At 41.9% G+C, this 14,658-nt stretch overlaps 1 protein-coding gene across 8 annotated transcripts in view; it reads right to left on the minus strand.

Annotated features, from left to right (window-relative positions):
- Positions 1 to 12,938, minus strand: part of B3GNTL1 (UDP-GlcNAc:betaGal beta-1,3-N-acetylglucosaminyltransferase like 1) — a 143,673-nt gene extending 130,735 nt beyond the window's left edge. For 6 of the 8 annotated variants that reach the window (XM_063080812.1, XM_063080811.1, XM_063080810.1 and 3 more), the window contains exons 1-4: positions 12,833 to 12,938; positions 10,916 to 11,032; positions 10,721 to 10,817; positions 660 to 724 (exon numbers count right to left, since the gene is read on the minus strand). In XM_063080812.1, coding sequence (XP_062936882.1) covers positions 660 to 724; positions 10,721 to 10,817; positions 10,916 to 11,032; positions 12,833 to 12,880 — 327 coding nt within the window. In that variant the 5' untranslated portion in view covers positions 12,881 to 12,938. Of the gene's footprint in view, positions 1 to 659; positions 725 to 10,720; positions 10,818 to 10,915; positions 11,033 to 12,828 lie in introns of all 8 variants that reach the window. The other 2 variants (XM_063080814.1, XM_063080813.1) reach the window with 2 other exon arrangements.
- Positions 12,939 to 14,658: the final 1,720 nt, after the last annotated feature.

A 14,658-nucleotide genomic window follows, 5' to 3' on the forward strand; every position in this document is an offset into this window, starting at 1 on the left:
TTTCTGATTTTCCATCACAGTAAGCAACCAGAAGCTTCTTTGCACACAAATCTTTTTCAGAGATACCTAGATGTGAAATTCAGGAGCCAACGGCATAAGCGTTTTTAAAGTTCTTAATACAAAATGCAAAATAGACTGTCAACACTGTACCAATTTATACTTTCTGAAATACTGAGTATCTACATTTCTAAAAACCTTTATTAATTTGGTTTTTTTAAAAGTATCTCAGTAATTTGTGTTTGTTTACAAATGACTTAAAATTTTTAGATGTCTGTCATGTGCACGTCCACTTCTGTGAGCCCCCTATCTGTCCTTTGCCTGTTCACCTACCACCTAGTTTTATGTTTGCTTATCAACTTTTATGAATTATTTCTATTTACGATTATACACCTTTTCAGTATCATATTTGCCCCTGTTTATTTTCCTTTTGCTTACATTTTTCTCTGCTGTGCAATTTTACATTTACATAATCTTTTATCATTAATTAATTAACTCATTAAGTGGTACAGCAATTAAATAGCAACAACCTATCAACCTTATCTTTTAAGTATGATCATAACATATTAGAAAAGTGATTTCCAAGAACCACACTAAAATGGGCAGTCATTTAATTATCCAACCAACATACATACATACATCATAACCAAAAAGTCACTTACCGAATCCAAAAAGCAAAGGAAAGACCCTGAGCTCTGTGCTATTGCTTGATTTTTAGAATATCCGACTGTTGAAAAAAGAAAAGAAAAGCTCTTTTATAATTTAATTTTAAACAGCATTCTCCTTAATAAAGTTTAATATACTATATACTAAAACAAAGCTAGGAACATTTTGCACTACCATGAAAAAACAGGGTCAGCTTCAACGGAATGAAAGGCACATGCACAGGAGACAGTGCCCACATTTAGTACCTGCTGCTGTGAGAGTATAATGACAAAACACGGGCAAGAAGCAGACTCAGCAAACACTTGCTGAGGACAGCCCTAAGCCAAGCCCCGGGAATACCTTCTAAAAAACAAAATAAAAATGTCCCTGAAAGGAAGTCTACAAAGTCTACACTGATAACAGCCAGGATCTGGTCAGGTGGGGAAGGAAGAGTGTGCATGTGTGTGTCAGTTGGTAAAAATTCACTGAATGGACACTTGGTGGGCAATTAATGGGAACACGGATTCCGTGAGGAGCTGGGGGCACCGCCCAAGTCTGCTGCATCTGAGGACGTGACCAACAGAACTTTGTCTGCAAGGTCACCAGTAGCACCACTCACTGCAAAAACCCAAAACTGGGAACTACCCAGACGTAGATGGAAAACCTGGAAATGTACCACCGTGAGAATGAGCAGCCCAGTATTGCATGTGGCAGTGTGGGCGATGCTCACATAGCTCCTGAGCAAAGGAAGACATACATGGAGCAGCAGACCCATGTGAGGGCCCTGACGCGGGGCACAGATGCAGCCATGATTCTTCTGTGCTGTTGGAAACCAGGAATGTAGTTACCCCTGGAGGCTGGGGTAATCTGTTAATTAATCAGGGTGCTGGTTACAGCTGCATTCAGTTTGTGAACATTAATCCGGTTGTACAATTATGATGTGTACTTTTCCATATGGATATTATATTTTATAAAAGTTTTCCTTGCCTTCAAAGATATACAACTGATCTGGGAACAGAGTTAAATGATAACCTATGGTTAATGCTGAATGAACGGTGACGAAAAAATACTAGGGAGGTTTAGAAGACAAGACCACCTCAGGGTGTTGCAGAGGGACTGGAGGCTGTTACGATTTAGATAAACAAAAAACAGAGCACTGCAGGACAGACCACCATCCTGCGGTGATGCACCAATGGCTACGGACACAGCCCGGGGCACCCAGTTCTCAGGGCACAGTCATGAATTCGGGAAGTTAGCACCAGCCACCGCAGTGGGAATGGACTGCCGAGAAAGGGAGGCTCCACCTAATCCTGGTAGCAGGGGTAGCCGTGGAAGTTCTCCGAATGAGGAGTAACATGCACAAGTGAATACTCAGTAAGCTCGGCGGGTATGCTGAGGGCAGGGCAGACTAGAGAGGCACTTAGCCCAAAACAAGGGTGCTGAAGGGGCTTTGAAGGGCAAGATACCCACTTTCCCTAGAAAAGAGGCTGCCAACACCTGAATCGTATTAACCAGAAGGTTACAGATTTGCTGCCACCAAGAAAAGTCACACAAAGCAAAACAGATGTGTGCAGAGATAAAACAATCAATCTCGCTGGTATTCAAAGAAAGACAAGCTGAAGAAAACTGTCAGTCCCAAGGGGACACCAGCTAAGTGTGTGTGTTTCAGCCACACACAAGGCACTCCCTGGTTTTCTGCTACAAGGAGGGGAGAGAAGGGTTTCCACCACTCCATGGTCTGTCCTGTTCCTGGGTGGCACTCAGCAAACTCACAACCACTGGGGACAATGCTGCAACCAAGAAAGCAGATGCTTTGAACAGCCTCAGACCCTCACATTCTAGAAAGATCAAACCCATTGCTGTACCATTCTGCAGGGGGCTTCATACAAGGTGGCAGTTTAATTTCCAGCATTAATCCCTAGAGTTTAGCCAGTCCAAACCAGTTAGCAGAAGAATGCCAGATTTCAAAGACAGGTATAAACAAGAGGAAAGGAGGCCTTGCACCCAGGGGGGGCAGAGTGCCTGACTTCCCACCCCAGGGATGGGCGGATTAGTGGCTATCACTGAAACAGCTGTAGCTAAATCTCCATCATCACTGCAAAGCAAAGCACAGAGAAATTCCTCATGAGAACCACGACCAAAGAGCTGCTTGTGGAAAATGAAAAACAGGAAGACATTCCACAATCACATTGAAATTAGCAGGAGTTCTGTTCAAAACATTGCTTATTAGAATCAGGTTTTAGAAGGAGAGAAATCGAATCCACACATTTGGATAATGAAGGAAGACGTATGTCACTAAGGAAGCTGGAAGTTTCTCACAATGAATCTTGTGTTTGGCAAAGACAAGGAATTTGCTTTAATATTACTGCCTTGCAGAAAGTCAGATTTTGTGCCAGGGCTCATGTTTGGGGAGGCCCATCCCTTTGTGAGGGGAGCTGGTTGCCACGGGCACAGCAGGAAAAACTCACGCCTCGGCAAGATATTAACATTCCTTACTCTTGGAGAAAAGAGGGTGGGACTGTGTTTTATTTTGATTTTAGCAAGTGACCACATTATTAAGAAATGTTTTGCCCTATTATGATATGAAATCATAATAAATGAATCTTGATCCATTTAAAATAATCCAGCACTCCTGAAAATAGACATTTTGGATCTATGTTATCTAAGAGTAAATGTAACTTTTCCTGTTTAAGAAAATATTATTATAGGAAAATATGTCCTTTCAGATATAATGAAATTGACTGCATTTTATTAATGTGTAATGCAGGATTCCCATGAATTCTCCTTACCCAGACTTCAGACAGACAGATGACTTCGTTCTGCAGTCCTCCACCCACATCCTTCACAGTTTTACAACTAATTGTTTCTGTTATGGCAGAATACACACAGATGTGATGTGGCTCAAGTTATAGCTCATCTATAAAAACTATTTTCTGAGAGACAGAACTTGTCTCTAAAATGGAGATTAGACATGGAGTCTTGGATTTACTCTCCTACAACGGAAGATTCATAGCATCGTTTAATTAAGAATATTAAAGGACGTTTATACCAGTTTCAAAAACCAATTTGTATACACATATTTCAGAGGCAAGCTGAAACAGATGTTCTACAATAACTGAAGTTAATAAAAAATGAGAAATAATTTGGGGGAAAATATCAACATCTTCCAGATACATGAGATGACGATGGTGACAGTATCAGGGCAGCTGCTGACCCTCTCACATGTCACTGCACATGGCTTATTCCCCAAACTCTGTAGAAATCAGCTCATTTCATACCCTCACAACACCCTGAGATGGATACCCACTATTATGGCCTGTTCACAAATAAGAAAATAAGGCACAGAGAGGTGGCAGCCCAGCCTTGGCCCTCACTGTCCAGAACAGCCTGCAGCAGAGACGCCATTATCACTCCTGCCATCTGAGCCAACATGCTGCAGGAGGACACAGGAACACGTGCCGCTCATGCCCACCTGCCATGTAAGGTTACCATGGCAATGTTAAAGAATGAGTTCTTCAATATGAACATTTAAAACAAAAGATGCTTTCTTCTTTAAAGGACCAACTTTTAAAAATTATTTTATATTTTAAAAATTTTCTTAAGCATTTTTCATTCCTGCTTTCTTAAACAGAGTTCATTAGATACTACTTGTAAGGAATGTGATGTGGACAGGGTAGGGGAGCGCACCATGAGAGACACGGTTCTGTTTCATTCTTTGAAGCCCAGCTGTGCTGTGACTAACCTCACCAACATCCACCTCTAGTTGGCCCCCAAAACAAACAAAAGAATGAATTAAACAGTGGCAGGAAGCTGCAGAAGGCAAAGACATCCCCACCCCACCCCTGGGACACTCTCAGGCTGGGAGGATATGCATCTTAACTACCTTCACGAACCAGTGAAACTGTTTCTACTGAGAGCCGATGTTCAGAAATGGTATACCAATTGAGGGTGGCCCCAGAAGCCTTGAGAAAGACATTCTGGGTTCAGGCCCCAGCTGTGTGACAGGCAGGTGTGTTAACTCTGAGTAAATCAACTCTCCTTCGGAGGATGCTGACAGCACCTGCCCCCAAGGACTGAGACAAGAACTTCATGAGCCAAGCTGCTGCTACCAACCACCCCCCATTGGCAGAAAAGAACAGAAAGAAGGGGAAGAAAGAAAAGAGGCAGATTTGAGGATAACACCTGGTGTCTAGGAAGAACAGGGTGTGTCTTTCCCACTCCTTCCTCTCCCCTGAGAGTAACCCCAAATGCGCCACACCTACCACCAACCCCTACTGACCCTTCCATCCACCCGATTCTACCCTGAAAGTATCGCAGGAGCTGCTGACAGCCTGTGTTTTTCGCAGGTCATAGGTTGGATCTGAATAGGATCTAGCAGCAGACCTAACACCCTCAGGCTCTCATCTGGGGATATTCCAGAGGGAACCCAAGCCTCTAGCTTGCCTGCCCTCGAAATACGTTGGAGCTACAAGATCCCTCACAACCAAGTCCATGAGAAAGTGGTGTAAAACTACACCATTCCTGAGAATATTCGAAAGCAATGGTTCTCGACTCTGGATGCACCTGAGAATCTTTTGGGAAGAGAAAAATGGCTTGTCACTTACAAGGGAATCTCAGTAAGATTAACAGCTGACTTGTCATCAGAAACAACGAAGATCTGAGGCAGTGGGATAACACACTCATAGTGCTCAAAGAAAAACACTGTCAACCAAGAATCATCCTATATCCAGCAAAGCCATCTTTCAAAAACAAAGGAGAAATTAAGATATTCTCAGGTAAACAAAAACTGAGAGAATGTGTTGACAGCAGATCCACCTTAAAACAAATACTAAAGTGACTCTGGACAGAATTTCAAATCTACACACAAAAAACAAATAGCACCAGTAAAGGTAATTATGTAATTATAAAAGAAAACGTCAATGCATTATTTCTTCTCCTTTCTTCTGCTGATTTAAAAAGCAATTGTTTAAGACAATATGTAAGTAATATATTATTATGATTATAACATACAGAAATTCTACATCCAGCAAAACTATCCTCCAAAAATGAAGGAGAAATTAAGACATTCCCAGATAAGCAAAAGCCAAAGAAGTTCATCACTAACAGATCTGCTGCTATGGTTTGAATGTTTGTCCTTGATGGAGTTTGGATGTGTTGTCCCCTCCAAAACTCACGTGGAAATTTGATCCCCAATGTGGCAGTATTAGAAACTGACTGAGTCATGGGGGCAGATCCCTCATGAATGGATTAATGTTCTCCCTATGGGAGGTGGGATTAATGAGTGAGTTCTCGATCTATTAGTTCCCATGAGAGAGCTTGTTTAAAAGACCCTGGCACCTCCCCACTCTCTATTGTTTTCTCTCTCTCTCTCCCTCACTTCCTCTCACCATGTGATCTGCTTGTACCTGCCAGCTGCCTGCCACTTTCTGCCATGAGGAGAAGCAGCCTGAAGCCCATGCCAGAGGCAGCTGTCCCAGAATCATAAGCCAAATAAACCTCTGTTCTTTATAAATTACCCAGTCTCAGGTATTCTGTTATAAGCAACAGAAAATGGACTAATACACCTGTCCTACAAGAAATGGTAAAGGGAGTCCTCGTGGCTGAAATGAAAGAACACTAGATAGGAACTCAAAGCCAAAGAAGAAATCAAGAACACTGATAAAGTCTAATACATAGATAAACATAAAAGATAGTATTATTTTATTCTTGGTTTATATTTTTTCCTATAGGACTTAAAAGACAAATAAATAAAACAACAATTATAAATCTGTGTTAATGGGCACAATTTATAGATTTATGTTAATGGGCACACAATAAAGATGTAATTTGCTACAACAACATAAAGTGGGGGTTCAAAGCTGTATAGGAGCAGAGCTTTTATACACTGTTGAAGCTAAGTTGGTATTAGTTCAAACTAGACTGTCAGAAATTTAAGATGTTTATTATAACCCCACAGTTACCACTAAGAAAATAACTTACAAATATACAGAAAAAATGAGAAGAAATCAAAACAGCACACAAGAAATAAGCATTTAAACACAAAAGAAGGCAGTAATACAGGATTAAGGAACAAAAAAGATATGACACAGAAAGCAAATAGCAGAATGGCAAAATTCCTTCCTTGTCAGTCATAGCTTTAAATGTAAATGAATTAAATTCTCCAATTAAAAGGTAAAGATTAGCAGAATGGATTAAAAAAAAAATGATCCTACAAGAGATTCACTTTAGGTCCAAAGGCACAAATAGATTAAAAGTGAAAGAATGGAAAAAGATATTCCATGCAACTAGTAATCAAAAGAGTGCTGAGGGAGTTATGCTAGTATCAGATAAAATAGACTTTAAGTCAAAAATTATTATAAGAGGCAAAGAAGAACATTACATATTGGTAAAAGGGTGAACTGATCAAGAAAATATAATACTATAAAACCATACACATCTAATAAGAGAGCCACAAAATAAGTGAAGCAAAGATTAACAGAATTGAAGGGAAAAATACAAGGAGTGTTCAAAGAGCTTACAGTGGATTGAATTACAACCCCCCAAAACTCACTGAAGCTTGAATTGTGTCCCGCCAATTTTATGTATTAGAAACTTTGCCGCCACTGTGACTGTTAAGAGGGTGGGAAGTTCTATTATGGTAATTGAAAGGTGGAGCCTTGAAGGGGTGATTAGATTGTAGGACCCTGCCAAATGGATTAAAAATGGTGGTCAGAGGCCTGGTTTGGAGGGCTTTAAAAGAACAGGAGAGTCTGTTCTCTCTGCTTCCACCATCTTGCAATGTGAGACCCCTGGGTCACTGTCACCACTACCAGATGGACTTTGGACTTCCAGCCTCAGAAACTGTAAGCAAATAAATTTGGTTTTCTTTATAAATCACCCAGTTTTGTGCATTTTGTTATAAGCAACAGAAATGCACTAATACAGAGCTCAAGGATAGATTCATATTATCTTTTAATTCTATTTTTCCATGAACTTTTTGAAGTAACCTTGTGGACAATTCTACTAAAATAGTTGGAGACTTCAACATCCCATTTTCAATAATTGAACATTTAGATAGAAGATCAGTAAGGAAATAGAAAAACATTTAACAACATTATAACCCAACTATCCTTAACAGAAATATAAAGAACACTCCACTCAACAACAGTAGTGTATACATTCCTCTCAGTACACATGGAACATTCCCCAGGATATACCACATGTCAGGCCACAAAACATATCTCAAAATTTTTTTAAAGATTGAAATCATATTAAGTATCTTCTCTGACCACAATGGAATCAAACTAGAAATCAATAACAGAAGGAAAATTGGAAATTCACAAATAAGTAAAAACCAAACGACACACTCTTAACCAATAGGTCAACTAAGAAATCACAAGGAAAATTAGAATATACTTAGAAGCAAATGAAAACAAAAACACAACATACCAAAACTTATAGAATGTAGCAAAAGCAGTGCTCAGAGAGAAATTTATACTGTAAATGCCTACATAAAAAAGATCTCAAATCAATAACCTAACTTTATACCTTATGAAGCTAGACAAAGAAGAGTAAATTAAAGACACAGCTAACAGAGAGAAAAAATAATAAAGATCAGGGGAGATAAATAAAATAGAGAATTAAAAAATAGAGAGAATCAATGAAAAGAAAAGTTGGTTCTTTGAAGAGAGAAAACAAAACTGACAAACCCAGCTAGACTAAGAAAAAAGGAGAGAAGAGTCAAATTACTGAAATCAGAAATGAAAACTGGTACATCACTACCAACCTTAAGAGAAACTAAAGGGATTATAAAATAATATTATGAACAACTGTATGCCAACAAATTAGATAACCTGGATGAAATGGACAAATTCCTAGAAACACACAAATTACCAAAATTGATTCAAGAAAAAATAAAAAATCTGAACAGACTTATAACAAATAAAGAAATTGACTCAGTAATCAAAAAGCTACCAACAAAGAAAAGCCCAGGATCAGATGGCTTTACTGGTGAATTCTACCAAACACAGAGAATCAATAATCTTTCCCAAACTCTTCAAAAAATCAGAGGAGGTAACATTTCCTTACTTATTCTATGAGGCCAGCATTACTGATACCAAAGCCACATAAAGATATAACAGAAATAAAAACTACATACCAATATCCCTTATAAATATATATGTAAAAATACCCACACACAAAAAAACTATTATAGCTAATAAGCAAGTTAAGCAAGGTTATATGATGCAAGATCAACACGAAGAAAAATCAGTTGTTTATCCACTAGAAATGAATAATCCGAAAAGAAAATTAAGAAAAAAATTCATAAAAACTTATCACAAAACTACAGTAACCAAGACAGTGTGGTAATGACATAATGATAGATGCAGACCAATGGAATAGAATTGAGACTACAGGAATGAACCCACATGTTTACAGCTAATTGATTTTTTATTAGCACCAAGACAATTCAATGGAGAAAGAATAGTCACTTGAAGAAACAGTGTTGGAACAACTGAATATCTACATACAAAACAATGAAGTTGTGCTCTCACCTCCCACCATATATAAAAATTAACTTAAAATGGATCAAAGACCTAAATATAAGAGCTAAAAGTATAAAAATCTTCAAAGAAAACATAGGGATAAATCTTCATGACTTTGATTTGGCAATGGTTTCTTAGATATGATCCCAAAAGCACATGCCACAAAAGAAAAAATAATCTGGACTTCATCAAAAGTACAAACTTTTGTGTATCAATGGACACTCTAAAGAGAATAAAAAGATAACCCAAAGAATAGGAGAAAATATTTGTAAATTACATATCTAATAAAGCTCTACTAGCCAGAATATACACAGAGTTCTTTCAACTCAACAAAAAAAGGCAAACAACCTAACTTTAAAATGGCCAAAAGACCTGAATAGATATTTCTCCAAAGAAGATATACAAATGGCCAAAAAGCACATGAAAAGATGCTCAGCATCATTAGTTAATAGGGAACTACAAATCAAAACCATAATGAGGTACCACTTCACACACACTAGGATGGCTATAAAAAAATAATAATAATAACAAGTTTTGATGAGAATGCAGAGAAATTGGAAACCTTGTCCACTGCTGGTGGGAATGTAAAATGGTGCAGCTGCTGTGGAGAACAGTTTGGCAGTTCCTCAATATGTTAAACATAGAATTACAATATCATCCAGCAATTCTACTCCAAGGTATGTATGCAAAGGATTTGAAAACCAGTGTTCAAATAACACTTGTACACTAATGTTCATACCAGCACCATCCACAACGGCCAAAATGTGGAACAATCCAAATGTCCATCAACTGATGAATGGATAAACAAAATATGGTATATCCATATATTTGAATATTATTCTCCCATAAAAAGGAATAAAGTACTGATACATGCTACAACATAGGTAAACATTAATAACACTATCCTAAATGAAAGAAGCTAGTTACAAAAGTGCACATATTATAAGATTCCATTTATACGAAATGTTCAGAATAGGTAAATCTATAGAGACAGAAAGTAGACTGGTAGTTGCATAGGGCTGGAGTAATCTGTGTGGCATAACAGAATACCATAAACTGAGTGGCTTATAAACAACAGAAATTTATTTCCCGCACTCTGGAGGCTGGGAGGCCCAAGATCAAGGTAGTGACAGATTGAGTGTCTGCTGAAGGTCCACTTCCCGATTCACAGAGGTCCGTTCTCCTTATGTCCTCACATAGCAGAAGGGGCAAAGATCTCTCTGGGGCCTCTTTTATGAGGGCACTAATCCCATTTGTGAGGGCTCCACCCTCACGACCTAATCACCTCCCATAGGCCCCACCTTCTAATACCATCACACTGGGGACTAGGCTTCAACATAGGAATTTGGGAGGGGACACAAACATTTGGACCCTAGCAAGAAATCCTTACCAAAGAATAAGAAATTAAAGTCTACAAGGTTCTTAATATATGGCAGACCTAGTTATCACCAGGATACTTTTCATCAGTATTTTAACAACATGAAACCATTTAGGTATGTAAGCTGATAAGAAACTATGAATTACAGTTTAATAAACTAAACCTGTTTACTTACCTCCTCGAGGAGGAGAATCGTGCCCTCCAATGATCACGCGGATACCAGAATCTTCTAGCTTCCCTTTCCATTTTTCGATGATAGTCCCAGACTCATCCTGAAAGCATGACATTGGCAGGTCAGGCGACTTCCCTCAGAACAGTCAAATATGACTTATACTAGAGCTAAATCACCCAGCATGAAGTTCATAAATACCTCACTGGCATCATTAAAAACAGAGAGCTCCATGGTGCCTTCAAAGTCCTGTTGCAAAACAGACCTCAGACACTCATCCAACCACGGCTCAGCATTGTGGACTGGGAGGATAACAGACTAGGATTCAAAAGAAATGGATTAACAAATAGAAGTGTGAAAACTAAATTCCCTTTCCACCACATTTCCCCTTTACCGTCCACACAATGCCCATTTCTAAAGGGCAAGGCCTGATTTACAGAATAACCTAGTATAAGGGTTCCAGAGCAAGAGTGTGCCCTGACAAACAAAAAGTGCCTATTCCTTCTCTCCAAGCTCTTAACATTCTTCTGTTCCACAGATTTATTGTCTCAGACTTCCCTGAATTGGTCTTTCCTATGCTTTTGAAAATGTGGAAAAAAATCTGAAAAGGCATCAAAAATTTTCCCAATTCAAAGGTAAATTCATTTTTTCCAATCACTAGTCATAAACATTATCATTTTGGTTTGAAACAAGCATCTGTGTAACTTCCAAACCTCTCATGAAAATAACTGGTCCTTTTCTGGGTGGGATAAGCATTTCAGCAAACCATGACGTTAGAGATACCTCAACAAAGTAACCCTTTAAGTATTCCCTGCACAATGCTTTAACAGGATATGTGGGTGGCGTCTTCAAAGAATCAAGGTGGGCAGATGGGACAGGTAGAGTCCATTTCTCCTTTGTTCGACACAGTTCGGGGCTGATTTGGCGCTAGCACTGTTCTTTTCTCGTGGAGCCCAACAAATAAAACCAAAAAGTGGTATGCAGTAAAACCAGTGAAACTTGACTACCAACAAAACAACTGGTTACAGGAATTAAGTCTTAATTCTGTACATTATCATGTTAAGCAATACAGAATACTCATAGATATTACTGTCTGTCCTTACCCGGGAGTTTATACCTTAATGAAGAAAAGTGGATGAAGTCCTAAACAAGAGACAAATAAAACCAGGCTGGCCAGGAGAGTGTGTGTGTACACATACGTACCTGTACGCGAACCCTCCAAAAGTTCGTGGAACGATTCATAATACCTTTTAGTTCTATTTTCGCACGAACTTTTTGAAGTACCTTCACATATGTACATTGTGTACTGCATATCTACATATATTATAGATATGATTTTAAAAGTACTAAATCCGAATATGGTTGGTTATGAAAAGCTCACAGATATGAGTGTTGAAAATACAATTCAGTCAAGGTCTCTACAAATGAAAACTCACTTTGAGGATCTGATCCAACAGTGATGTCCCTTCCTGGATTTATGTTTGTATCACTAACACTAGTTCTCTAGCTTATTTACATACATACTTTACTTTGGATTTACTTTATAAAGGAAAAGAAGGAATTACACAAAGTGAATTTCTGTCAAAGACGGACCTTGACTAATCTTTGTCTCCAATTTTAGTAAGACTGACATAAAAAGAGAAACAAACAGCCCCGTGTGAGCCCCACGCCCTCCACTCCAGGCCGGGCAGGCGGGCAGGTCAGCGCAGGTGGGCAGAGCAGGTGGGCAGGGCAGCGAAGGTGGGCAGGGCAGCGCAGGTGTGTCCGGGCAGGTGGGCAGGGCAGGGGGACCGTCCGTCCACCTTGCGACCAGGTAAGGGCGCTGCCCCGGCGCACACCCGGCCCGTCCACACGCGTGAGGGGACACCAACTGTGCTCGGACACGGAGGCAAAGCAACCTCAGAGGTCCAGATGCCCACGCCAGGAGCGCACCAGCAGCAACTCTGGTAAACGTAAAACCTTGCCACTGAAAACGTCGCTCCCGTGCCGGCGCTTCCACGTGGCTTTGGGCGGGGACCCTCACAGGCAAGACCAGGGCAAGTGTAGGGAAACGGAGACCCCGGAGAGGGCGACGAAGCGGTACGAGGCCAACCCCGGGCCCCTGCGCCGCGTACCTACCACGAGGGCCGGCGGGCCGGGCGCGGCAGGGGGCTCCCGGGCCTGCATGCTCGCACGCGATCCTCCGTCGCCCCGCCCGCTGCCCGAGTTCGGCCCCGCGCGACCCGCCGCCTCAGCCTGTGGCGCGTGCGCGGGCGGCTCCGGGAGGCGAGGCTGAGGCCCGGCCGCCTCCGATTGGCGCAAACAGACGTCGATCCCGCCGGGGCGGGCGGAAGGCCTGGCGGGGAGGGGGCGGGGCTTCTCGGCAGCGCGGCGGGCGGGGCGGGAGCCTGCGCGGTGGGCGGGGCTTCTCGGCAGCGCGGCGGGCGGGGCCGGGGCCTGCGCCGCGGCGGCGGCGGCGGGTGGCGCCCGTTGCCCTTGGCCCTGGGCGACTGCTCTGTCCAGGGTCGGTTCTCTCCTAGGCCCGCGGAAGTCCTCTTGCCTTGTCCCGAGGGAGTTAATCGCAAGCTCTTTGGTCCTTGGTAAAAGCAAAGATCATAAAAATATTTGGTTGCGGGGAAGGCGGGATTTGCGAGACAGGCGCCACGCTGTGCCGGGAGGTCACGACCTCAAACCCAAACCAGATAACCTGTGAGGTCATTGTGCGTGGCCTTAAAGAGACGGCGGCGCGTTTACGGACACGTGACACTTCGTCCGCCCTGCCTTTGACCTGACTTCGAGGACAGGGAGAAGCCTGGGGCGCCCTTGTGACGCAGGGGGAGTGAGGGCGCCCGCTTTCCCCGAAAAGGAAGGGGCGCCGAGCGCGGTGGGAGCCCCTCCGCGAGGGCCCGGTGGCCAGATGTGTCCGAGGGAACGCGGGCCTCCATCTGGGGAGTTCAGCACAGACGCGACACCCCGAACGCGTCTACTGCCTCTTGCTTAGGCCAGCAGAGTGGTGCCTAGCCCAGCCTGGGGCGGTTGCCGTAATGGCAGCACGGATTGCTGAGTGGCCCCAGGTCTGCAGTTCTCAGTGGAACAGGGCTGCTGCTACAGCACCTCCCTGGTGGCTGAGAGGGCTCCGTGAGGTGCCTCCGCAGGGGACGCTGGCTGGTGACGGGCACCGTGAGGGCTCCGTGAGGTGCCTCCGCAGGGGACGCTGGCTGGTGACGGGCACCGTGAGGGCTCCCTGAGGTACCTCAATAGAGGAGGTTGCTGGTGGCAGCCTATGAGGGCTCAGTAAATGTGATCTGCTAGGACTAGCCCTGTGGCACCCGCACACATAAATTAACCCCACTGAGGATTTGTTCCAACTGTTCTAAACTAATGAGCAAGTCATAATTAATGACCAAGTTTATAAGCATCACTTCTATGACTAATCCTTTACTGTCCAAAACTAAGATTAAATTCAAATAATTCTAATAATTAACTATTCCAAAAAATCCAAACTTCTGTTTAAGCATCACTTCAGATGTGATTTTTTTTTCCCTTCCTTAAATTGCATTATTATTTGCAAAGCAGATCATGTTGTACAAGTTGAAATGCTTAGGTCAGATGAGTAAATATGCAACCTTATTTATAGCTGAATAAAACAATCTGAGAATTTATTCTCCAGGGGTTGGTGTAATTAGGAATAGTCTTATTTTAAACAACTCAGTAGAAAGGCGCATTGTAGCTATCAGAATGCACTGTGGCTCAGGATAAGGTTTCACAGATAAGGAGTCTGCAGATGGTTTCTGGCACCTCTATAGCACGTGGTATTCAGAATTGGGTGTGGCTGCTCGTGTCTTGCTTCCTGTATATTTCCCGCTGCCAGAAATTTTCACTGTGTAATATTGTGAAAATATGTATTTGATCTTCATCCTGGTCTCTTGATAAACAACTCCTAAAATCCTTAGAATCTCCAAAGT

Source organism: Cynocephalus volans, chromosome 16, assembly GCF_027409185.1.
Source record: "Cynocephalus volans isolate mCynVol1 chromosome 16, mCynVol1.pri, whole genome shotgun sequence".
NCBI lineage: Eukaryota > Metazoa > Chordata > Mammalia > Dermoptera > Cynocephalidae > Cynocephalus > Cynocephalus volans.